The sequence below is a fragment of the Heterostelium album genome, assembly GCF_000004825.1.
Source record: "Heterostelium album PN500 unplaced genomic scaffold PPL_scaffold12, whole genome shotgun sequence".
NCBI lineage: Eukaryota > Evosea > Eumycetozoa > Acytosteliales > Acytosteliaceae > Heterostelium > Heterostelium album.
Window position 1 is genome coordinate 180,721 of NW_008805074.1, and position 20,545 is coordinate 201,265.

Here is a 20,545-nt window from a genome sequence, read left to right on the forward strand (position 1 = left end):
TTTTTTTTTTTTCAAAATTTAAACGGATAAAAAAAAAATTAAAACTAAAAAAATTTAATAATATTATTATTTATTAGATTTGATATTTTTAGCAAAAGTTACAAAATAGTACAGTTTAACTAATTATCTCTTTTTTTTTTTTTTTTTTTTGAAAAAATAAGAATAATAATGTAGATTATTATGTATTTGTTATTTTTTTGATCATCATCACCATTAGTTTTGAAATATGTATTTGTTGGTGGTGTTGGATATTTTTTTTTGTTAACAGATTACAATTTATAAAACAGTTAGTAGTCGTTATTTTCGAAATGTAAATCTTTCAAAGATATAAAAAATGTCATACCCATTTGACTATATTTGGTTTGAAAATAAAATATAATATATAAAAGAATAAATAATTATTCGAATTTAATATATTGTGCTTTTCAAAAGCAAATATATACTTTTCAACAGTGAATAAATCGTATTTATATTTATATATAAATAGCTATGAATAAACTAGATTCCTATGGTGATCAAGAGAATAAAAGAGGAGTAAAGAGAATAAAATATATTGACTCTGTGGAGTATAAAGGTTTAGATACTAGTATGTGCATTGAAAGAGAAAATGATATAGATAATAATAATAATAATATTGCGGATAAAGGTTGTAGTAGTAGAAGTAGTAGCGGTGGTATTTCTCAAATAAATAATCACAATACAATTAAAGCTACTAAAAAGGTAAATAAAATTCATTTATTAATTAACTAGTTAGTTATGTAAATGGTTTAATTAAGAGATTGGTTGTTAATTTAGAGATTGGCCCATGAAATTGTAAATGGTCAACAAAGTAATTCGGAGGAATTGATTGTTTCAGATGCCAGAAAAGAAGTGGAAGAAGTGGAATTAGTTAAGCCAGTGGATGATCAAGGTTGTCCAACAGCTATTTCCGATGAAGCAACAGCTGGCGGTTGCTATGTCTCTTATAGAGAGGATTACAAAGACCGACTGAAATACAAAGATCATCACCAACACCGGTACGATCTTTATATTCATTCCAATTGGTACAATGGATATAAAGATCGATATAAATACAAAGATATAGATAAAGAAATGAGATATTCAAGATCATTTCGATAGTAGTAGTATGATATCATACTTAGTTCTATTCTCTTCTTTTCCATTTTATTTTTCACCTGTAAAAACAAACTATTATCAAAAAATTATTTTAAAATAAATTAGTACTAAATTTAAAGTATTAGGGAAATTGAATTGAATCATCACAATCAAACTATCAACTGATTATAACTTAATCAGAGAAAAATAAATTTTTGCCTTTGAATTTTATCTTCATTACAATCGGGTTGTTATGAACATGTGAGATATGGTTATATCATTTGTTTGTTTTGCCGACATAATAAGGATTGTGGTTGTTTGAAGAAAGTCTGGTATTGGTATGCCAAAACTAGTGTCCAAAGCTAATAGCAATTGTTTTGCTATTCATTTGTGCACGTTTTCTTGGCAGTACTGACACCCCCAGCCAAGAAGCTGTTGATTTTGGTCCAACTGACAAACCTTGACAGCCAACAAACAAACAATACATTCACACATACCAATGTTGACATAGAACCCAAACTGCAATATGATTACTATTTTCTATCATCATGATGTATACAGTTTTTCATTGATTGTCTTCTCGATCGATAAAAACATAATAAATATAAATAATAGTTTGAATCTTACTTTTACTTTCACTTTTGATTTTACATAGCTTTAAAAATATCCAAAGAGAATCGAAACTATCTATCTAATGATTTGGTGATACAATATTCAATGTACATGTGTACATTACATTATCATCTCTGTATATATTAATAATCTCTTTTTTTTCAAAAAAGATAGATAAAATATTTTTGTTTGAAGTTGGTGGTTGTTTGCTTTTATGATTTTTTTAAAAAAAAGCAGTTTTATTGATCTTTTAAACTCACTTTAAAGTTTCGTATTATATTATATGTGTGTATGTCTTTATATTATAAGAAAGTTATTAATTTAAAAATAAACAACCAAAGTGTTATAATCATGATGTTGTGTATGTACGTATTTATATTATTCATTCTTTTTTTTTTGTTTTTTTTTTGTATTGTTTGGTTTGGATTTGATTTGGAGTAAAGTGTGATGAATGAAATGCAACAGAGAAAGAGAGATTGTTAAACTCTGATTAGATTTCACATGATAATACTATGGATTTCAATCGATTTTTGCAGAGATGTAGCAGGACATTCAGCAATAGAATCGATTACTTTTATATTTAAATGTCCCCAGATCTTTGATTATCAGATGTATTACTGATGCATACAATGCTGTATGCAATACCAGGAGATTAGAAAACCAGTGATATTTAATTTTATTATAGAAAAGGAAAGGATAGGGTATACTAAAAAAAAACTTTAAAAGTTTATTGTGTTGTACAATAAATTAATCACAAATAACATAGAGAGAGAATACAAATAATTATAATATTATTACTTAGTAATAACAACAATAATAATAATAGTAATCAGAAAATGACTGACTGGGTCAGCACGGTCCAGTAACAAATAATAATCAATTGATTTTATATATATTAAAAATAAAAAATCAAAAACCACATGTTTAAAACACAATATACAACAGATCTGTTGTGAGATTAGAAAATAAAAACAATGTTATGTGTTGTTGTTGTTGTGTGGTAGTCAGACGACATCGTCCAAGTGTCATGTAATATTCGACATACTTTACAAGAAACAGTGAATCGTTTTTGACTGACTGACTTACTGAATGAATAATAAATAAAACAAACAGTTTTTTTGTTCTATAGAATGTTTATTATACGATCAGAAGTTTATAAAGTTTACCGGACACTGAATCATTCTAATCTAAAATAAACAATTGAAAAAACACAATTGTGTTTATTTTTGTTTTGTTATTAGACACTTTAACTTTACTTTATACATTTATTAATCGATGATATGTTATGGGGACGAGAGCATGTGGATCAGAGATATCCAGATAAGATATTGATATTTTGATATTGATATGATTTAAAAAACAAACAATCAAAAAAAATAAACAAAAATATATGTATATATTAATATGTATATATATAATATAATACATCTAAATAAGTTAATTATATTTTATTTTGTTTTATTTTGTTTGTTTTGTTTTGTTTTTTTAAAAATGGTTGATGATGTGTCTGATGCTTAATAATTGTGTACCCCCATGACAGCTCAATCAAAGACATACACTACTTCCATTACTACTCTTCCAAATACAAAAAGCAAGCTTGAGTAGAACCATCTGATTAAAACAAACATAACAACAAACCCATACTTATCCAAAACCAAACTAAAACACATGCACACGGTGCCAAATCTAAGACATTTAGACATCAATGAACAACAACAACAACCTTTTTTTAAATTAACCATTAAATAATAATAACAATTATAACAACAATAAATACAACACTTTATAAAAAACGATACTAATAAATAAAGGAATAATAAAATATCAATAATAAATAATTGTCAAAAAGTACAAAATATCAACATCATATTTTAAAATATTATAGTAATTTTTAATTATTTATAAACAATAACAACAATAACAACAAACAAACAAACAATCAATAAAAACAATAATAACAACAACAACAACCAATTGCATAACATTTATAAAATATAACTTGTTTTTTAATTGTTTTATTTTTAAATTCATATTTCTTAAGCAACATATCTAATTGTATCAATTTTAAATGTTTTTCGATTTCAATAAAACAGGTTCTACAACAAATACTATTGATATTACTATTATTATTATTATTTAAATATCTAGTTCTTGCTATCTCTCACTCTCACTATCACTCTCATTTTAAACTTTCAAACTATAACGGTCATAAACATCGATTTTATAAATATATATATATAACATAAGAAGATATATATATAACCTAACAGTAGAAATTTAATTGAATAGATTTATCAAAAGATAAAGTTTCCTTTTTTTACTTTTTACATTTATTTTATTTTATTTTTATTTCCCAGCTCATCTTACAGAACCAAAAAACAAAAATAGTAAAAAAATGAATTTAAGATCAACATTTTTACTAATCATTATTTATATATTTTCAACTACAAATTTAATGATGGCTTCAAAAAGTAAATATTAAATAATAAACTACTACTATATATGTTTATATATATAGATATTGTAATATGTTACTAACATTTAGTTACAATATAATGATTAATTAGTTCACTTGTCATGGGATTCAAATAATATCATCGATAGAACAAGATATTCAAACTCTGGTAAATCACCAGTAGAGTTTTCTGATTCAGATACTGTTGTGACCAGACATGAGAGATTGAACGGTGATGACTTCCCACCAATTAGAATCATTGCCAATCATTCAATCGAGCAATCACTCACTTGGAAGGTAAAGATTCTGACCAACAATGGTTTCTGTGAAGTCGGTATCTATAATCCAATCGAGAAGATTGCATATTTCATCAAGCCATCAAGAAATGAATTACAATCAGATTTACCAGGTAAATTAACTATTATTATAATCATCATTATTATTAAAAGTAATCTAATTTTTCAATTACAATTTTTCAAATTAATCAACCAAGGTGATAGATTCGATACTCAACCATTTGGAGCTGAAGCTTTCGAGAGTGGAGATATTGTAAAGGTCCAAGTCAATGTCTATCACAGTGAAGTTGTACCCAATGAAAGATTGATGGATATTATTATTTTTAAGAATGAAGACAATTTGATTGGAACTGCTTTTACTGGTGTAAAACTTTGTGGTAAATTCTACCCGATGGTTGGTGTCAACGATGAAGGTGATTCAATTGCCATTTGCAATAACTAGAACTAGAGACTAAAGTCGACTGTAATAACTCTAGCTTCGCTATCACCTCATTCATTGAAGAAAACAACAAAAACATATTTCCAAATTTCATTTTTTATAACTTCATTTATTTTTTTTTTTCCCCAACCCATTCCATTTCCATTTCCAAACCATTTACAAACCAAACCAAACCAAACCCTTACGATTTAAATAACAATAATAATAATAATACTTATGTATATATCAAAGATAGATAGATAGAATTAATTTTATACTGAAAGAAAAAAAAAAAAACAAAACAAATTTATTTGATACTACTCTTAAATTAAATTAATATTTTTTTACAAGTTATGTCAATTGCTAAACTGGACATAGCAATTGCAATACAATAATGATATTGATATCATTCTTAATCGAAACCTTTAAACAACTTCTTCAAATCTTCAACACTCAGATTGTATTTTCTGATCTCTTTGCTTGGGTCATAGTTATCATCTAAAATAGCTTGAGTCATGACTTCTTTGGTTTCTTGTAGCTCTAGAATTCTTTCTTCAATTGATCTCTGTTGTTTTTGAATAGGAAATGAGTCAAAAATTAATTAAAATTTGATTGAATGAATCAGGTTAGTTATGAGTACATACAGTGATAATTAGTTTTTTAACAGTAACAGGTTTGGTTTGACCGATTCTATGTAGACGATCGATAGCTTGATTCTCTGCAGCGACATTCCACCAAGGATCAACCAAGAATACTTTGTTTGCCCTCGTTAAATTTATACCTACACCACCGGCTTTAAGTGAAATCAACATTACAACAGGTCCACCCTCCATTTGGAAATTCTCTAATGCAGCTTTCTTTTGTTTTGCTGACATTTTACCATCGAATCTCTCATATTTTCCTGATTCACTCCATCTATTCTCGACAAAGATCTCTTCGATTCTATCCAACATTGTTGTCCACTGTGAGAAAATTACAATCTTTGCTCCTTTTTCCTATAAATATATAATTGTATAATAATTGATATTGATATTAATATATGATATGAAATAAAATGTTTAAAATTTGTTTATAATTAACCAAACAAACCTTTGATAATGTTTCATTGATCTGTTCCATTAGTAATGTTAATTTAGTTGATGGAACCATAACGTCTGGTTGTTCTGATTTCACATTTCCAGCGGATTTCTTATTTCGTGCAACACGATTGGTACCAGTGTGTCTGGCGTCTTCTGCCTTCATTCCTTGTACTTCCATAAGCTCTTGGCTATTCAATTGAATATCACCATTGAAATCACAGTTTGGACATTTAGGATGATCATTACCAAGTTCTATTAATTTTACAAAGCTATTAATGATCATATAATTTCAAATCTAAAATATTATTATTATTATTCTTACCTCTCTCTTGCTCAACAAGATTAGTGACACAATCATAACAGAATACATGTTCACATGTCTTATTTCTAATTGGATAAGCTGGAATATCTTCACATATCATACACATTTCATAATTTTCATCAACTAAACATTTTGATAATAATAATAATAATTGTTAATAAATGTATTATAAATATAATATAATAATATAATCAACTTACGATTCTCTTTTTTTTGAAATAATAAAGAACGATGATCACAACATTGACGTAATCTTAAAAGTTGTGCAAGTACACTAAATTTATAAAATCGAAAAAAGTTAGTTTTGAATGAATTGTTAAGATTATTTCACAATATTATACTTACCAACCATAATTTTTAAGTACAATTCCTTGTCTGAGGAGACGTGTGAACAGATCGGATGCCTCTTGGAAAACGATTTCATAGTATTCCTCTTCTTCTGGCGAGAAATTCAGTCTAACAATCTCGACGGTCTTTGGTGGCAGATCGATTCCAACGTTCTCTTTGGTACGACGAAGCAGGATCGGCTTGAGAGTGGATCTCAGTAGAGGAACATCTTTTGGTCGTTCAATGTATTTACGCCACGCTTTAATATCGGTGGCCACAGGATGAACACCCAGGAAATTGAGATGTGGGAACATCTCCTCCACATAGTTCTGTACGGGTGTACCCGAGAGACACCAACGATTGATTGCTCTCAGTGTTTGAGTTGCCTTGAATATCAGTGTTTTCGTCTTACAAACCTGTGCTTCGTCGATAATGACTCTCCACCAATGTGATTGATTCAACGGTGCAGTTTTAGCATTTCCTTTTTCAAATGCTTTGTAATCCAAACCGAAAATCTGATTGTGTGTAAATGAAATATGTTAGTTAAAGTTGATCAAAAATGATGGCGATGTTTCTTGATGATCAATTGATTGATTGATTGATTGATTACATACAACATGAGAAGTAATGACAATATCATAGTTCTCAAAATCAAGAATGTGTTTCTTTCTGTGGGGACCATTGTAGACGTACACTTTGAGTCTGGATTCTTTCTTGACAAACTTATTCAGTTCATTCTCCCAGTTGGAGATGATATTAGGTGGACAAATGACCAATGTTGTTTTCGGTAGTATTCTCAGACCGTATTGTCGCTTGACAGCTCTACCGATTTCTTGGTGCTGTGGATGTGAACTGTATTTAGGATGATTCGCCATGATCAGACAGATGCTAGTCAGTGTCTTTCCAAGTCCCATGTCATCGCAAAGCAAACCACCGGAAATACTATTCTCTGTTACCGGTGCGAACAGACTGATCTTATCGCTGTAGGTGTTGTAGTAGAACGGTGTGTTATCGAGGAACATGAATCGCTTCCAATAGGTATTGAGCGTGGCGTTGAACGTCACCTCTGGATTACGCTCACGATGCGTCATCCACCACAATCCCTCGCGCTGATGCGGCTTCAGCGTGGCATCGATGAATCGATGTGGATCCGCCGTTAGGAGATTGTCACGCACGAAATCCAAATCATTCAGAGTCTCTGGTTCTTTCAATGCCAGTGGATTCTCAGTGAGATTGCTCTCTTTGAAACCACAGACATGGAAGAAATCATACAGCACATGAATACGTGCGGTAAACAAGAAATCTTCATCGGTCGTTGGAATCGTTCTGTCTTTGGTTGGATTGATCTGAGATCGATAGGAGAGATACGCTTCTACCTCTGCCAAAGCAGCGACGGTATTCGATTGATAGCCAATCAGCTTCAACGTTCCAATCATTCTAATATATCCATTTCTCAACAACGGTAAAACAATTGGTCGCAATTCAGTACGTTCATCAATACCATTACCCATATTTAAATATCCAAGAAACTAAAAAAAATATTGTAATAATAATAATAATAATGTTAATATTGAACAGTTATCATCCATGGATGATAATAAGTAATATATAATTATACATACAACATTATCTTTACGAGTAAACATTAAAATAGAATGAGGTGGATGATCATCGTATAGTCCAGATTTAGTAAAGTAAACAGGTGTATCATTTAGTACGTTATTATGTGCAAGAGTCACTGGTTGATTGCTGAAAACCACTAGTCGTTTGTGCCAATGTTTCGACTCGATGACACCATCGTGTACCTGTTCATGTTTTCTGTAGAGTTGAGGATCGTTGAACCATGTCTTTTCTTCTTTATCATTAGCAGTTTCCTCTGGTTTGACTTCAACTGCCTCTTCATTTCTTGTTGGTGAACTATTAATATTCTGAGAGGAACCTGGTTCTCTCTTTGGTTTTGTAGGTGTTGATCTCACTTGTTCTATATATTCTTTACCCATTTTAATGGCAGCTGCAAGATCACCATTGGATTTGGAACGCAACGATTTAACTTTCCAAGTTGGCATATCCGGTACCACTTTCTTTAAGGATTCCTCCCATTCTTCATTTGATAGACCACTTGTATTTATTTCTTGTTTTATCTTTCCTGTTGATATGTTATTGTTATTATTATTATTATTATTATTATTATTATTATTATTATTATTATTATTATTATTATTATTATTATTATTATTATTATTATTATTATTATTGTTATTGTTATTGTTGTTACTATCATTATTATTATTATCACTGTTTGGTTCTATTTTCAAATTTGAATATGATGATCTAAAAGCTGCTTGTTTAGCGGCAATTCTTTTCATAATCTCTGAACGAGTATCTACTTCCTCCACCTCATTGAAATCCAACTCGACACCAGTCGACGATACAATTCCCTCTAGTTCCTCTTCCTCTTGAGTTTGCTGTTGTTGTTCATAGTCCATTTCTCTTTTAATCTTTTTCTCTTTCTTCTCCTTCTTTACTTTTACTCTATCGTCTTTCTCTACTTTCTCTTTCTTCACCTTTTCTTTCTTTACATTGTTTGTAGATGCTGTGGTTGTGGTTGTGGTTGTAGTTGTAGAAGTTGCTGATTCTTCATCTTCATCATCGTCGAATACTCTCTTGTTTACAGATGAAATCTCCAAGTGCTTGAGAGAGTTGACTGCCTGTTTGATAGTTTTACCCTCTGATTTGCATTTGTCACAAACATAACTCTCGATACTCTCTGCTTCATTCTCTGATATACCAACACATTCACCATGAAACCATTCATCACAATGATCACAAGCAATCATGAAATCACTCTCTCCTTTTTTACATATACAATAAACTGATTTAGGTTCCCTATCGTCATATTTATCTTCAATCTCTTCAACATCATTGCTATTATTATTATTTTTATTATTATTGTTATTATTATTATTATGCATTTCACCACTATGATTATTATTATTATTATTGTTGTTGTTACTATTTTTGCTATTACTAACATGCACTTCATCGTCATCTATAATCTCTTCTTTAACCTTTTTATTACCATTACCACTACCATTACTAATATGATGAGTATTACAATTATTATTATTATCAAGATCCTCTATTACATCATCCTCACCAATTAACATCGGTGAGTCTGGAATTGAATGAATTTCATTTGTTTGTGGCTGTTGTTGTTTCTCTACATTAATGCAATCGTCTTGATCTACAGAATAAACATTTGTATCTTTATTTTTTTTGTTGTTGTTGCCATTATTTAGCTTTTCTTTTTTTAAAGGAGTTGTGGTTTTAGGCGAAATGTCATTTGCTGCTGCTGTTGTTTTAGTTGTTATTGCTATTGGTGTGTCCAAATTTGGTGATGGCTGTAATATATCATCATTTTCAATCTTAATAGGCTCTTGATGATCTAAACAAATGACTTTTCTCCTAGAAGAAAGTGATTTCCTGGGTGTTGTTTTCATTTGCTCAACTTTAACCTTTGAATTTGAATCATCATTGTTGTTGATGCTATTATTATTATTGTTATTATTTGTTGTAGATAAATCTACACTATTATTGCCATTATCGTCTAAATCTATTGAATTTGAATCATCAACAGACAATGAAACAGCAGTTGTTGTTGTTGGTTTCATTTTATTTTTTTATTTGATTGATCAAATAATAAAAAAATAAAAATATTATTAACAATAATGATAATATAGTAATAATTATTATTTGAAAAAAAAAAAAAAAATAGAGATTTTTGTTAACAAATCAAAAAAAAAAAAAAAAAAAAGAGTTCTAGGAAATGATATTATATATCTTAATTATTTTTTTATATTTATTTAAAAATAATTTTTGGCTCTCATACACACGCTCACTAACTAACACACACAAGCAATGAACAATAATAAATAAACATCAATTAATTTAATTTTTAATTTTTTAAATATATAAAAAAAAAAGAACAAAAAAAAATAACTTATTTCTTTTAAAAGTATGTTGCGCTTTAATTTTTATCGTTATTTGTTTTGGGTGTGGGACCTTGATATTTTCAAAAAAATAATAATAATAATTTTTTTTTTTTTTTTTTTTCTTTATGCAAAATAACGTCATTCAATTTCAAAATTATTGAGAGATCCATTAAAGGAAATAATTTGAAATTATTTAAATAAAGCAAAAAAAAAAGGTGTTCAATCTTTAACACCAATATTTAATCAGATAATAGTTTAGTCAATAATAATCGTAAGTAAATTTATTAAATAAAAACAGAGAATGTTCAAACAAAAAGGGGAACCTGGGTGTGAACTATTTATTTATTATTAATAATATTTATCGTAATCAACAAAACACACACATTTGTTCGAGATGCAACTGTGATTTTTCTAGCCCAATAAAAGATTAAACCTTCATCAAAATGCATGCTAACAAAATAATGAAATTGAACAACTTAAAACAACAACAAGTTGATATTCTTAAATCAACTTCACACTTTTGCAAAAACAATAAACAAACCATTTTCTTATTTATTTGTGAAATTTTATTTAGTTAGTCTATTTTATAATTATCTATTATAGATTCCAACTAAAAAATCAACAATTAATATCATAATTTTTAATATTTAATATTTATATAAATGTAATATATACTTTTTCATTTTTCACTTAAATTCTTTTTTTTTTTTTTTGATGTTTATGTTTATATGTGTATGGAACAAATGTGATTACTTTTTTTTTTTATTGGTTTTAATTTTAATTTTAAAAAAAACAAACATGTGATGTCAATCCAAATTTATTTATAATATTCAAAGTTGTCACAGCCAATTTTAAAATCACAAAGTTCCATCCATACAACGAAATTAACCATCATGATTTTTTGGTGATACTTTATTCAGCTGAATGAACATACATATCAAGCAAACTATTTATTTATTTATTTATCTATTTAAAATTTTATACACCTCCAGTTATATACTATCACCTCATTACACAATTGTGTGTTCAGTTCAGCTCAGCTCCAGTGTTCAATACAAAAAAAACAAATATAAAATTCTGTAAATAATAATTGAGTTACTTTTTTTTTAATTTGTTTTATTTTGTCTCATCTCTTGGGAATCGACAAATAAAAAGTAGTCGTAGTAATAATTACTTATTTTTTAATAATATCTTTTCTACACCCACCATAGTGCTTATTATAATATAATATTCAGAATTGTTCTGACTGGAATTTCCCACATCATTTGAAAAAAAAAAAAAAAAAAAAAAAAGAAATAAAAAACAAGGATATAATACTCTATCCTATCACACCACTTAATAGCAATAGCAAAACTAAACTAATCTTATCTTCATCGCTCTTCTCTCTCTTTGACAATTGTGTTGAAAAATGTGATATTTGGGAGGTAAACACAATTTTTCAACAAACAAATATGAATTCATAACTTTGACAATGGTCAATGTTGATTGTAGTAGTGGTTGTGTGTGTGTGTGTGTGTAAAATTATTCTAAATCTCTTTCTTGCTTTCTTCATCACTCCTAATTATATTATATTATATTTTAACATAACAATCACCACAGTAAACAAGCAATCAATCAATCAATCAATCGAGCAAGTAAATTAAAATTTGTTTATTGCCACACACATCACAATGGTCAAACAACAAAAATAAAATAAATCAGTGCAAAACAAAGCAAAACAAAATAAAATAAAATTAAGAAGAAACAAAACAAAACCAAAAAATAAAACTAATTTGAAGTATTATTATTTGTTTCTCAAACAAAAAATCAATTAAAATAAAAAAAACTACATAATTAAAAAATAAAAAATAAAAAGTTTGTATCAATCAATTGCGAAAATCGACAAGAAAAATACTTTAATGTCTCCATCGCATTTAATTTTTTTCTCACACACACTGGTTCTACTTTTTTCCCAAATTAAAAAATCATTTAAATTTTATTAAATATATTTTTTTGTTTGCAATTGTTTTGTTTTTTTTTTTTTTTTTTAGAAAACAAACAATCCTTAAATTTTAATCGAATAAACAAAAAAAAACAACACACACTATTAAATTTTTAATATAAAATCGACATCAAATCAAATAGAAATATTCAAAGTCAGAATCAGAAACTATAAAATCAAATCAAAACAAACAAATAAAATAAATTAGATTAATTTAATCTTTTAAAAACTGATATCTTAACTAATTATAATAATTGTAATAATCAAAAATCAATCAAATAATCATAATAATAATAAATCTATGCAACATCAATAAAATTGAACAAATTTAGATAAATAGATAACAGATAAACAACTTTCATCAAAAATAATAATAATTAAACAGTAAGATATTATCCAAAAAATAACATTTTTCAAACTTTACACTCGCTATTCAAGAAATTGGAGCTTCAAATATCAGATTCTGTATTATTTGATGATAAATCATAAACCCTTTTTATTTTATCTTTTTTTAAAAAAAAAAAACAAATCTTACTTCGCAACACACACAAATATCCAATCTGATTACCAATTGCATTTTAAACGAATCAAAACCAATCATTTTAGTTCATAATTTGGATATATCTAAAAATTACCTACTTTCTCCTGTTGGATGTAATATTGTAATGGTTGTGTGTTGTGTTGTGGTAACCATCATCAAAATTATCATCATCAAACAACAACAACAATAGGAGCAGTATTTAATATGTTATAACAAACCACCATCATCACCACTATCATCACCACCTCTACCATCACCATTACCACCACTTTTTTTTTTATTCATATCAAATGTATATTTTTCTCAAACTTCATAATAGTCTATTTTACCACCACACTCACACTCTCTTCCCACACACACATATCCTAAATTTATACATAATTGAAATTTACAGACACACTCAAATTTAATAAAATAAACTATATTATATATATTGATAGCATTCTCTATGATCAAAAAAATCCTCAAATCAAAATTTCATGCCTGAAAAATAAATAACATATATATATTCACACGAACAATTTATCTACTTTTATGATATATGGTATCAACAAGCAAAGCAAACTGAATTTATTCATTTCTCCAAGTTTATTATATTTTGTTGTTTTTTATTGTTATTGTTTTTGTCATCAAATAAACATATTTATATGCTAATTTAAACTAATAAATCAAAAAACATCTACTTTTAAAAAAATATAGAAACAAACAAACAACAACAACAAGCACAACAATAATATAATAGATAATAAATAAAATAAATAATAATAATAATAATAGTAATAATAAATATATAATAATAATATTTAAATATCTTTTTTTCAAAGATTTTTTTTGTTATAATATTACAAAAAATATAAAAAAAAACAAAAAAACACAACCGATTAATAACCAACTCAATGCCAAACAGTTTTTATTTCTCATTGTAGAATAATGATCCATAACCAACCAAATTTGCAGAATCAACAATCGAATATCAATGACAATGTATCTACACCTGTAGATTCATCATCGCCAATTTATATTTCTTCTGATGAAATAACAACAAGATATACTCCACCTCCAGTGTAGGTAGCAACTATATTTATATATTTAGTATAATTAGATTGAAAGTGTTACTAATTTTTAAAAGATCAATTCGAAGATCAAGATATGAAGAGGATTTCTTTGAACTTGAGAGAATAGGAAAGGGTGGATATGGATCTGTATATAAGGTACAAAATCGTTTGGATGGACTGTTCTACGCGCTCAAAAAGATACCATTTAAGAATACCTCACAGACCTACCTCGAAAAGGTTCTACGTGAGGTAAAAACACTGGCATCTTTGAATCATGTAAATATTGTTAGATATCATTCCGCTTGGTTGGAGACCGACGATCTTAGTATTCCAATCAATCATTCTGGATCAAAATTTGAATTTTCACCATCCATACAACAACAACAACAACAACAGCAACAACAGCATGTAAAACAAAACGGTATTTTAAATTTTATCGATGGCAATTGGGGAACATCCGAAACGTTTGATGACGACGACGATGACGAGTATGAAGACCAAACCATTGAAATCGACACAGCGAAACCATTCAAAGCTCAGCAGAATACGGTAGCATTGGAACAGCAACAACAAGCTATTTTCGATGAGGAATCAGACCATGACAACAGTTTGAATCGTTTGCAATTCCCTCCAGAGATGGAGGAGTTACAGCTCTTCCAGAAGCAGACCAAAGCAGAGCCAATGTTTTATGATGACGACGATGAGAGTTCGGCTGGCACAGCAACCGGTGGTCACCACAGTCTCTTCCGTCAACCAAAGAAGCACTTTACAAGCTTTAGTTTGGATGAGGAAGACGATGACAACCTTTCGTCGTTCAACAGTTCATCTTCATCATCATCATCAAACTCATCGAATTTTGACGATTCCGATGCCTATCTCTATCAACACCATCAAGCTACACTCATACCAAATCCACCACAGAAATCAACCACTCCGCCTATTTCAATGCCATCAAGAAACAACAACAACAACCACGCGAACAACAACAACAAACAATCACCACCAAAATCACTATCGTCCCTCTCATCCTCATCTTTTCGTATTACTACACTCTTTATTGTAATGCAGTTGTACAGTCAGACATTGGCACAGTGGCTAGAGAATCGTGCACCCGACCAAATCAACTCTGAGGAGAATCTACGTATCTTCAAACAGATTTGTGTTGGTCTGCGTTATATCCACTCAAAGGGTATTATTCATCGCGATCTCAAGCCTGGCAATATCTTCCTTGGACGAATCGATACTCCTTCACCGGGAGGGTGCTCAGATCATCCACTAGATGACGACATCTCTGGTGATCTGCTGGTTTCTCTTGGTGATTACGGATTGGCAACACACCACAATCCTTCTTCAACATCGCCCACTCCATCGCCAACACCAACCTCCACACCTTCACTGCTACCAGTGAATACACATTCACTGTTGAACTCTATTGTAAGCGCACCACTTGACCAGTCATCCAACTCTACTACCACTACACCTACTCAACAACAGCCACAGCTACCACCACTCAGCTCAACACCATCGTCTTCGCTCACCTCGTCTCTGAGTCGCTCCTCAGAGCACTGTAAACATACTAGCGCCGTTGGAACGCTGACCTATAGCAGTCCCGAGCAAAAGAAGGGCTTGTACAATGAAAAGACCGACATCTACAGTCTGGGAATCATCCTGTTTGAACTCTACTACCCATTCTCAACAAAGATGGAAAAGGCAAGAGTACTCTCCGAGCTCAGAGCTGGCATCCTGCCAAAGCAATTTGCCAAGACCTACCCAAAGGAGTCTGCACTCATTCTATCGATGATGCGAACCAACCCCGATGAGAGACCTGCAGCCAGCGACGTCTTGAAGAGTGAAATCTTTGGTCAAGTACTCTCGGTCTCTGAGATGGAAGTGCTCATCAAGCAACAACAGAATATCATTGAAAAGCTCAAGCAAGAGATCTATCAGTTAAAGTCGCCATCGATCAATGCTCACACAAATTCGCCACCTGTATTTCATCATGCACCCAATAACGACCATATCTTAATGGCTGAGTAGGATATCAATACTACTATACTATACAGAGCAACATTATCTTAAAATAGTAATGTTGTTTTTATCATCAACCAACCAACAACAATACTATTACTTTTTTTTTTTTTTTTTTCTTTTTTTTCTAAATTTTTTTCCTACTTTTTTTTATTTATTTATTTGTTTGATATTTAATTAAAAATAAAGGAATAAATATCATAACTTTTACAATAATAATAATAATTTAGTTATTCTTTAGTTATTTAGTAATTAATACTCAATCTTTATTATCTTTTTTAAATAGATTTTAATTTATAAAGATTTAAAATTGATTTCATTTTTTCAAAGTTTTCAAAGAATGAATCACTTATGAATGCACCACTTGATGAATGATCACTCATGATAATAAAAGATGTTTGACCAATTCTTTTAAGATTGAATCTGACATCTTCTTCCAATTTCAATATGATGGTATTGATGGTGAGAGGTATTATCTTTAGTTTGTTAAACTTGAAAAACTCTATTGAAATGGTAAGAGTTTCAACCGATAACGGAATAACACCTTCTTTGATTCTCTGATTGTTTAATTCCATTGATTTGACGGTCGTTGGAATGATACCAGGTTTTTGCAAGAGACAATTGTCGGCTTTGAAAGTCAGATGACGAACGCTTGCAGGTAGAATATCTGCTTTAATAGAACAAGAATAAAACCCATTAAAAGTGATCGACTCGACAGATTCCGGTATGCTTTTCGGTTGAAGTGTACGATTGAAAAATGGTGAGAATATCAATTCTTTGAGTGATTTCGGTAGTACATTTGGTTTGATCGATACATTGAAACTCTCTCCCAAGTAGAGTTTCTCTACTGATCTAGGGATGAGATCTACAGTGATATTCTGATTAAAGTATTGACCGAGTTTAAGTTTGACAGTAGATTGTGGTAGTGCTCCTGGCATTAGATAACGTGAGATATTCTTGATGTCAATCGAGGTGAAGTTTGATGAGAGATCACCGGGTTGTGGTTCGAACGGTGTATCGCTCAGCTGAGAAAAGCTAATGGTTTTGGTTGAGCTTGGTAAAAGCGCTCTTGAGGGATATGGAAAGTTCCTTACTTTCAACAGTCCTTGCGGTAGAACATCGTCTCTAACTGTTTCCTCGTAGAATTTTCCAAACTTTAAAACTCGAAGGTCTGGTGGTAATGGCACTTCTAGGGTTTCATGAAAGCAATCACCAAACGATAGATATTCAAGTGATGGTGGCAGAACATCTGCTCTTATCTTGTGATGAAAACTATATCCAAACTTTATCTTTTTCAAGGTTTGTGGTAGTGAGTTTCTCGCCAGGTTCTGTCGAAAGTCGCTTCCAAATACAATGGTTTCTACATTGAGTAAAGAACCGGGTTGAATCGCCACATTGAAATGCTTTCCAAAATGAAGTTCTTTGACATTTGAATTTTCAAACAATGATTTATAATGAGCTATACATTGATTGAAATCATTTGAAAAGTAGATTCGTACAATTGTTTCTGGGAATCTTAATATTTCTTTACCAATAGATTCTAAATATAAAACAATGATTAGTATTTGATAGATAAAGTATTTGAAATAATCTATATAGACCTACTATGATTTAAATAGTAATCATATTCATAGGATTGATTGATTAAATCATCATCCAAAGTAGAGATATAGAGAGAACAGTTTGATTTGCATTCTCTAGCGCTATCAATTTGATAATTATAAGAATTTAAACCAAAAAGTTTGTTATATGCTATACTTTTGCTCTTGGTAATATTGTTGCTGTTGAATAATAAATATTTATCCTTCTCATTAAACCATCTCTTACAAACTAAACTAAAACAGATCTTGTCTAAGTTCTCTGTAAGATAGTTGATTATTTTTTTTAATAATAGAAATGAAAAATTGTGAAGTATATTTTCATTGTTCATTTTGAACAATCTGTTTTAATGTGATTCATACAAACAACAGTGTACAAGTTAATTTAAACTTTTCTCTTTTCTGACTATCATTAGAGAAATAAGAAGGACATTAAGGAAGTCAGAGGAAACAATCTATTATATTGTTAAGCAAAATAAAAAATTGTTATCTTTATAACCAGTACTTGAACAAATTATTAAGAAAGAAATTAAATTTTTTTTAAAAATTAATTCACCTTGTAAAGCAAGCTTAGGAAAGTGGTTAAATCCGCTAGACTCAAGTTCTAGTCCGCAAGGTTCGGGAGTTCGAATCTCCCAGCTTGCACAACATTTTTACACTGTTCTTACCGCATGCGGACGGAAGTTTCAACTAAAACTGTAAAGTTTTTGTTCCCTTTTAATTGGAACCTCCTCTTTTTTTTTTTAAATAAAAAACTAAAGTTTCTATAACTTAGATTACAACTAAATACAATTGTAAAACCAAATTGGATGTATAAGTTATATTTCACGATAAAATGTAGTTGTTTATTTATTTTTACACAGACTAATATTAACTCTTGAGAATTTTTAATTAACTCAGCTCAATGGGTCATTTTTGTTTTTTGTCATTTTTAAATACAAATTTCAATTTCTTCTTCGCCATCCTTTGACTACCCACAACTTTTTTTACTTAAATTTATAATTGTCTTTTAAAGACTCTTTTTAAAGTTTTATTTTAATTTAATTAAAAACTTATTTAAAAGTTGTGATTGGTTGATGAATGCTCCAATGAATCGATTGTTTGATTGACCAAAGACTAGATAGTTGGAGCTATCAAGTTTTCTTACAAAGATTCGATCATTTATCTGTTTGAAACAGATGTTTGAAAGATCTCTGGGAATTAATATATCGGTTGTTGGAATTGTAAGAGGATTTACTAGCTCTGGAAGACTGCAAAAGGATGTTCCAATGTCATCTCTAATTACTAGCGATTCAAGTGTATTTGGTATAAAGTCAAAGCGGTTATACTTTGTATTGTTTTCGATTTTAACAACTTTAACTGAAGCTGGTATCTCACTTTGAATTAATATCTCGGCCATACAATAGTCAAAGCTTAGAACTTTAATAGCATTTGGTATATCTCTTAATAACTCTTGACCTTCGTATTCATCTCTAAATGCAAGATGTAAGTGATCGACCTTGATATTCTCAAGAGAATCCAGTATGAATCCACCGATTTTGAGAGTTTCGAAATGATAGATCGATCGATCATTGAATATCTCATCGATATCATATTGTGCACAGGTAATATCGAGATATTTGATTGTTGGAGGCATCGTTGATTTCAAATGAATGTCATCAAAGATAATTAACTTTGTTACGGAGGCAGGGATGACTTGTAAATCTAAAATAGATTGATGGTTACTTGGTGAGTGACGAACAGTCAATGATTTTAGATTGCAATATGATTTGAACAATGGTGAGGTAATCCATGAGAATGGTACACCCATAAATGTATGAACGGTAGTAGGTAGTATACCTTCGATGAACTCTGAGGAATGTCCAGTGTAACGGAACACTTCAAGAGCTGGAGGTAACGATCCAACTTTTAGATCCTGTTTGTCGAACCAAGAGGTACCAGTCATTTTAAGAACTTTCAATGACGTTGGTAATACACCTGGTTCAAGTGGTTGATTATACACCTGTCCAAGTGTTAGTTTCTCCAGTTTATTTGGTAGGATACCATGCTTGATTATTTGGTTAAACTTGAATCCAAATCTAAGTTTCCTTAGATTTGGAGGAAGAAAACCTGGCTCCAGTGGTTCATTAAATTGTGGATCGAATTCTAGCGATATTAAATTCGATGGCAGTTGATATCTCAGTGTTTGACACGCTACCAGTTTGACTACATTGGAATTAGCTATCAATTGATAGAGTTTCTCTGAAATCGATTGATTAACTTCTAGTTTTCCTGAAAAGTCGGAATCATAGTCTACTTGAATTACATTTGAATCTATTTTATCAATATTCATTTGTTTATCTAAAAAAAATAATAATTATTATACTAATTGATCATTGTATTCTATTTCTTTTATTTACCATATAATAATGTACAATTTGTTTTTTGATTGAAGGAGTTGATTAAAATTGATTTGTATGAATTTAAATAGATTTCCTTTGTATTATCTTTATGGATAGAGTTGATAAATCTTGTATTAAATGTAAGATATTTATTTCTTTCATTGTATAATCTTTTACAAACTAAACTTAAACAAATTCTATCTATGTTATCACGCAATCTATCAGTAATCTTTGTCAATAACAGGTGAGATAGATTTACAAATAAATTTGCATCATTATCGTTTTTATTATTATTATTATTATTATTATTCATATTCTATTTCTGCCTATCTAAAGATAGTTTTTGTTTATAAACATATCAAAGG

General features: G+C 29.6%; 5 protein-coding genes and 1 non-coding gene across 6 annotated transcripts; 4 read left to right on the forward strand and 2 right to left on the reverse strand.

Moving 5' to 3' along the window:
• Positions 1–489: 489 nt before the first annotated feature.
• PPL_10043 (uncharacterized protein) lies at positions 490–3,895 on the forward strand (the record flags this gene model as incomplete). Its single annotated transcript, XM_020580828.1, has 3 exons — positions 490–720; positions 796–1,118; positions 3,856–3,895. The coding sequence occupies 3 exons, from the start codon at positions 490–492 to the stop codon at positions 3,893–3,895; spliced, it is 594 nt and encodes a 197-aa protein (XP_020428413.1).
• A 207-nt stretch (positions 3,896–4,102) lies between these two features.
• Positions 4,103–4,900, forward strand: PPL_10044 (uncharacterized protein; the record flags this gene model as incomplete). Its single annotated transcript, XM_020580829.1, has 2 exons — positions 4,103–4,178; positions 4,275–4,900. 2 exons carry the CDS (start codon positions 4,103–4,105, stop codon positions 4,898–4,900), a joined length of 702 nt encoding a protein of 233 aa, XP_020428414.1.
• A 388-nt stretch (positions 4,901–5,288) lies between these two features.
• PPL_10045 (RUN domain-containing protein) lies at positions 5,289–10,275 on the reverse strand (the record flags this gene model as incomplete). Its single annotated transcript, XM_020580830.1, has 8 exons — positions 5,289–5,441; positions 5,521–5,871; positions 5,966–6,207; positions 6,278–6,400; positions 6,478–6,551; positions 6,623–7,119; positions 7,219–8,133; positions 8,227–10,275. The coding sequence occupies 8 exons, from the start codon at positions 10,273–10,275 to the stop codon at positions 5,289–5,291; spliced, it is 4,404 nt and encodes a 1,467-aa protein (XP_020428415.1).
• Positions 10,276–14,048: 3,773 nt separating this feature from the next.
• Positions 14,049–16,210, forward strand: PPL_10046 (uncharacterized protein; the record flags this gene model as incomplete). Its single annotated transcript, XM_020580831.1, has 2 exons — positions 14,049–14,182; positions 14,212–16,210. The coding sequence occupies 2 exons, from the start codon at positions 14,049–14,051 to the stop codon at positions 16,208–16,210; spliced, it is 2,133 nt and encodes a 710-aa protein (XP_020428416.1).
• A 269-nt stretch (positions 16,211–16,479) lies between these two features.
• PPL_10047 (FNIP repeat-containing protein) lies at positions 16,480–20,493 on the reverse strand (the record flags this gene model as incomplete). The annotated part of the gene is made up of 6 exons (XM_020580832.1): positions 16,480–17,460; positions 17,554–17,741; positions 17,807–17,982; positions 18,468–18,532; positions 18,947–20,139; positions 20,199–20,493. The coding sequence occupies 6 exons, from the start codon at positions 20,491–20,493 to the stop codon at positions 16,480–16,482; spliced, it is 2,898 nt and encodes a 965-aa protein (XP_020428417.1).
• PPL_10048 lies at positions 18,364–18,444 on the forward strand. Its single transcript has one exon. It is a non-coding gene; the product is annotated as a tRNA-Leu (tRNA).
• Positions 20,494–20,545: the final 52 nt, after the last annotated feature.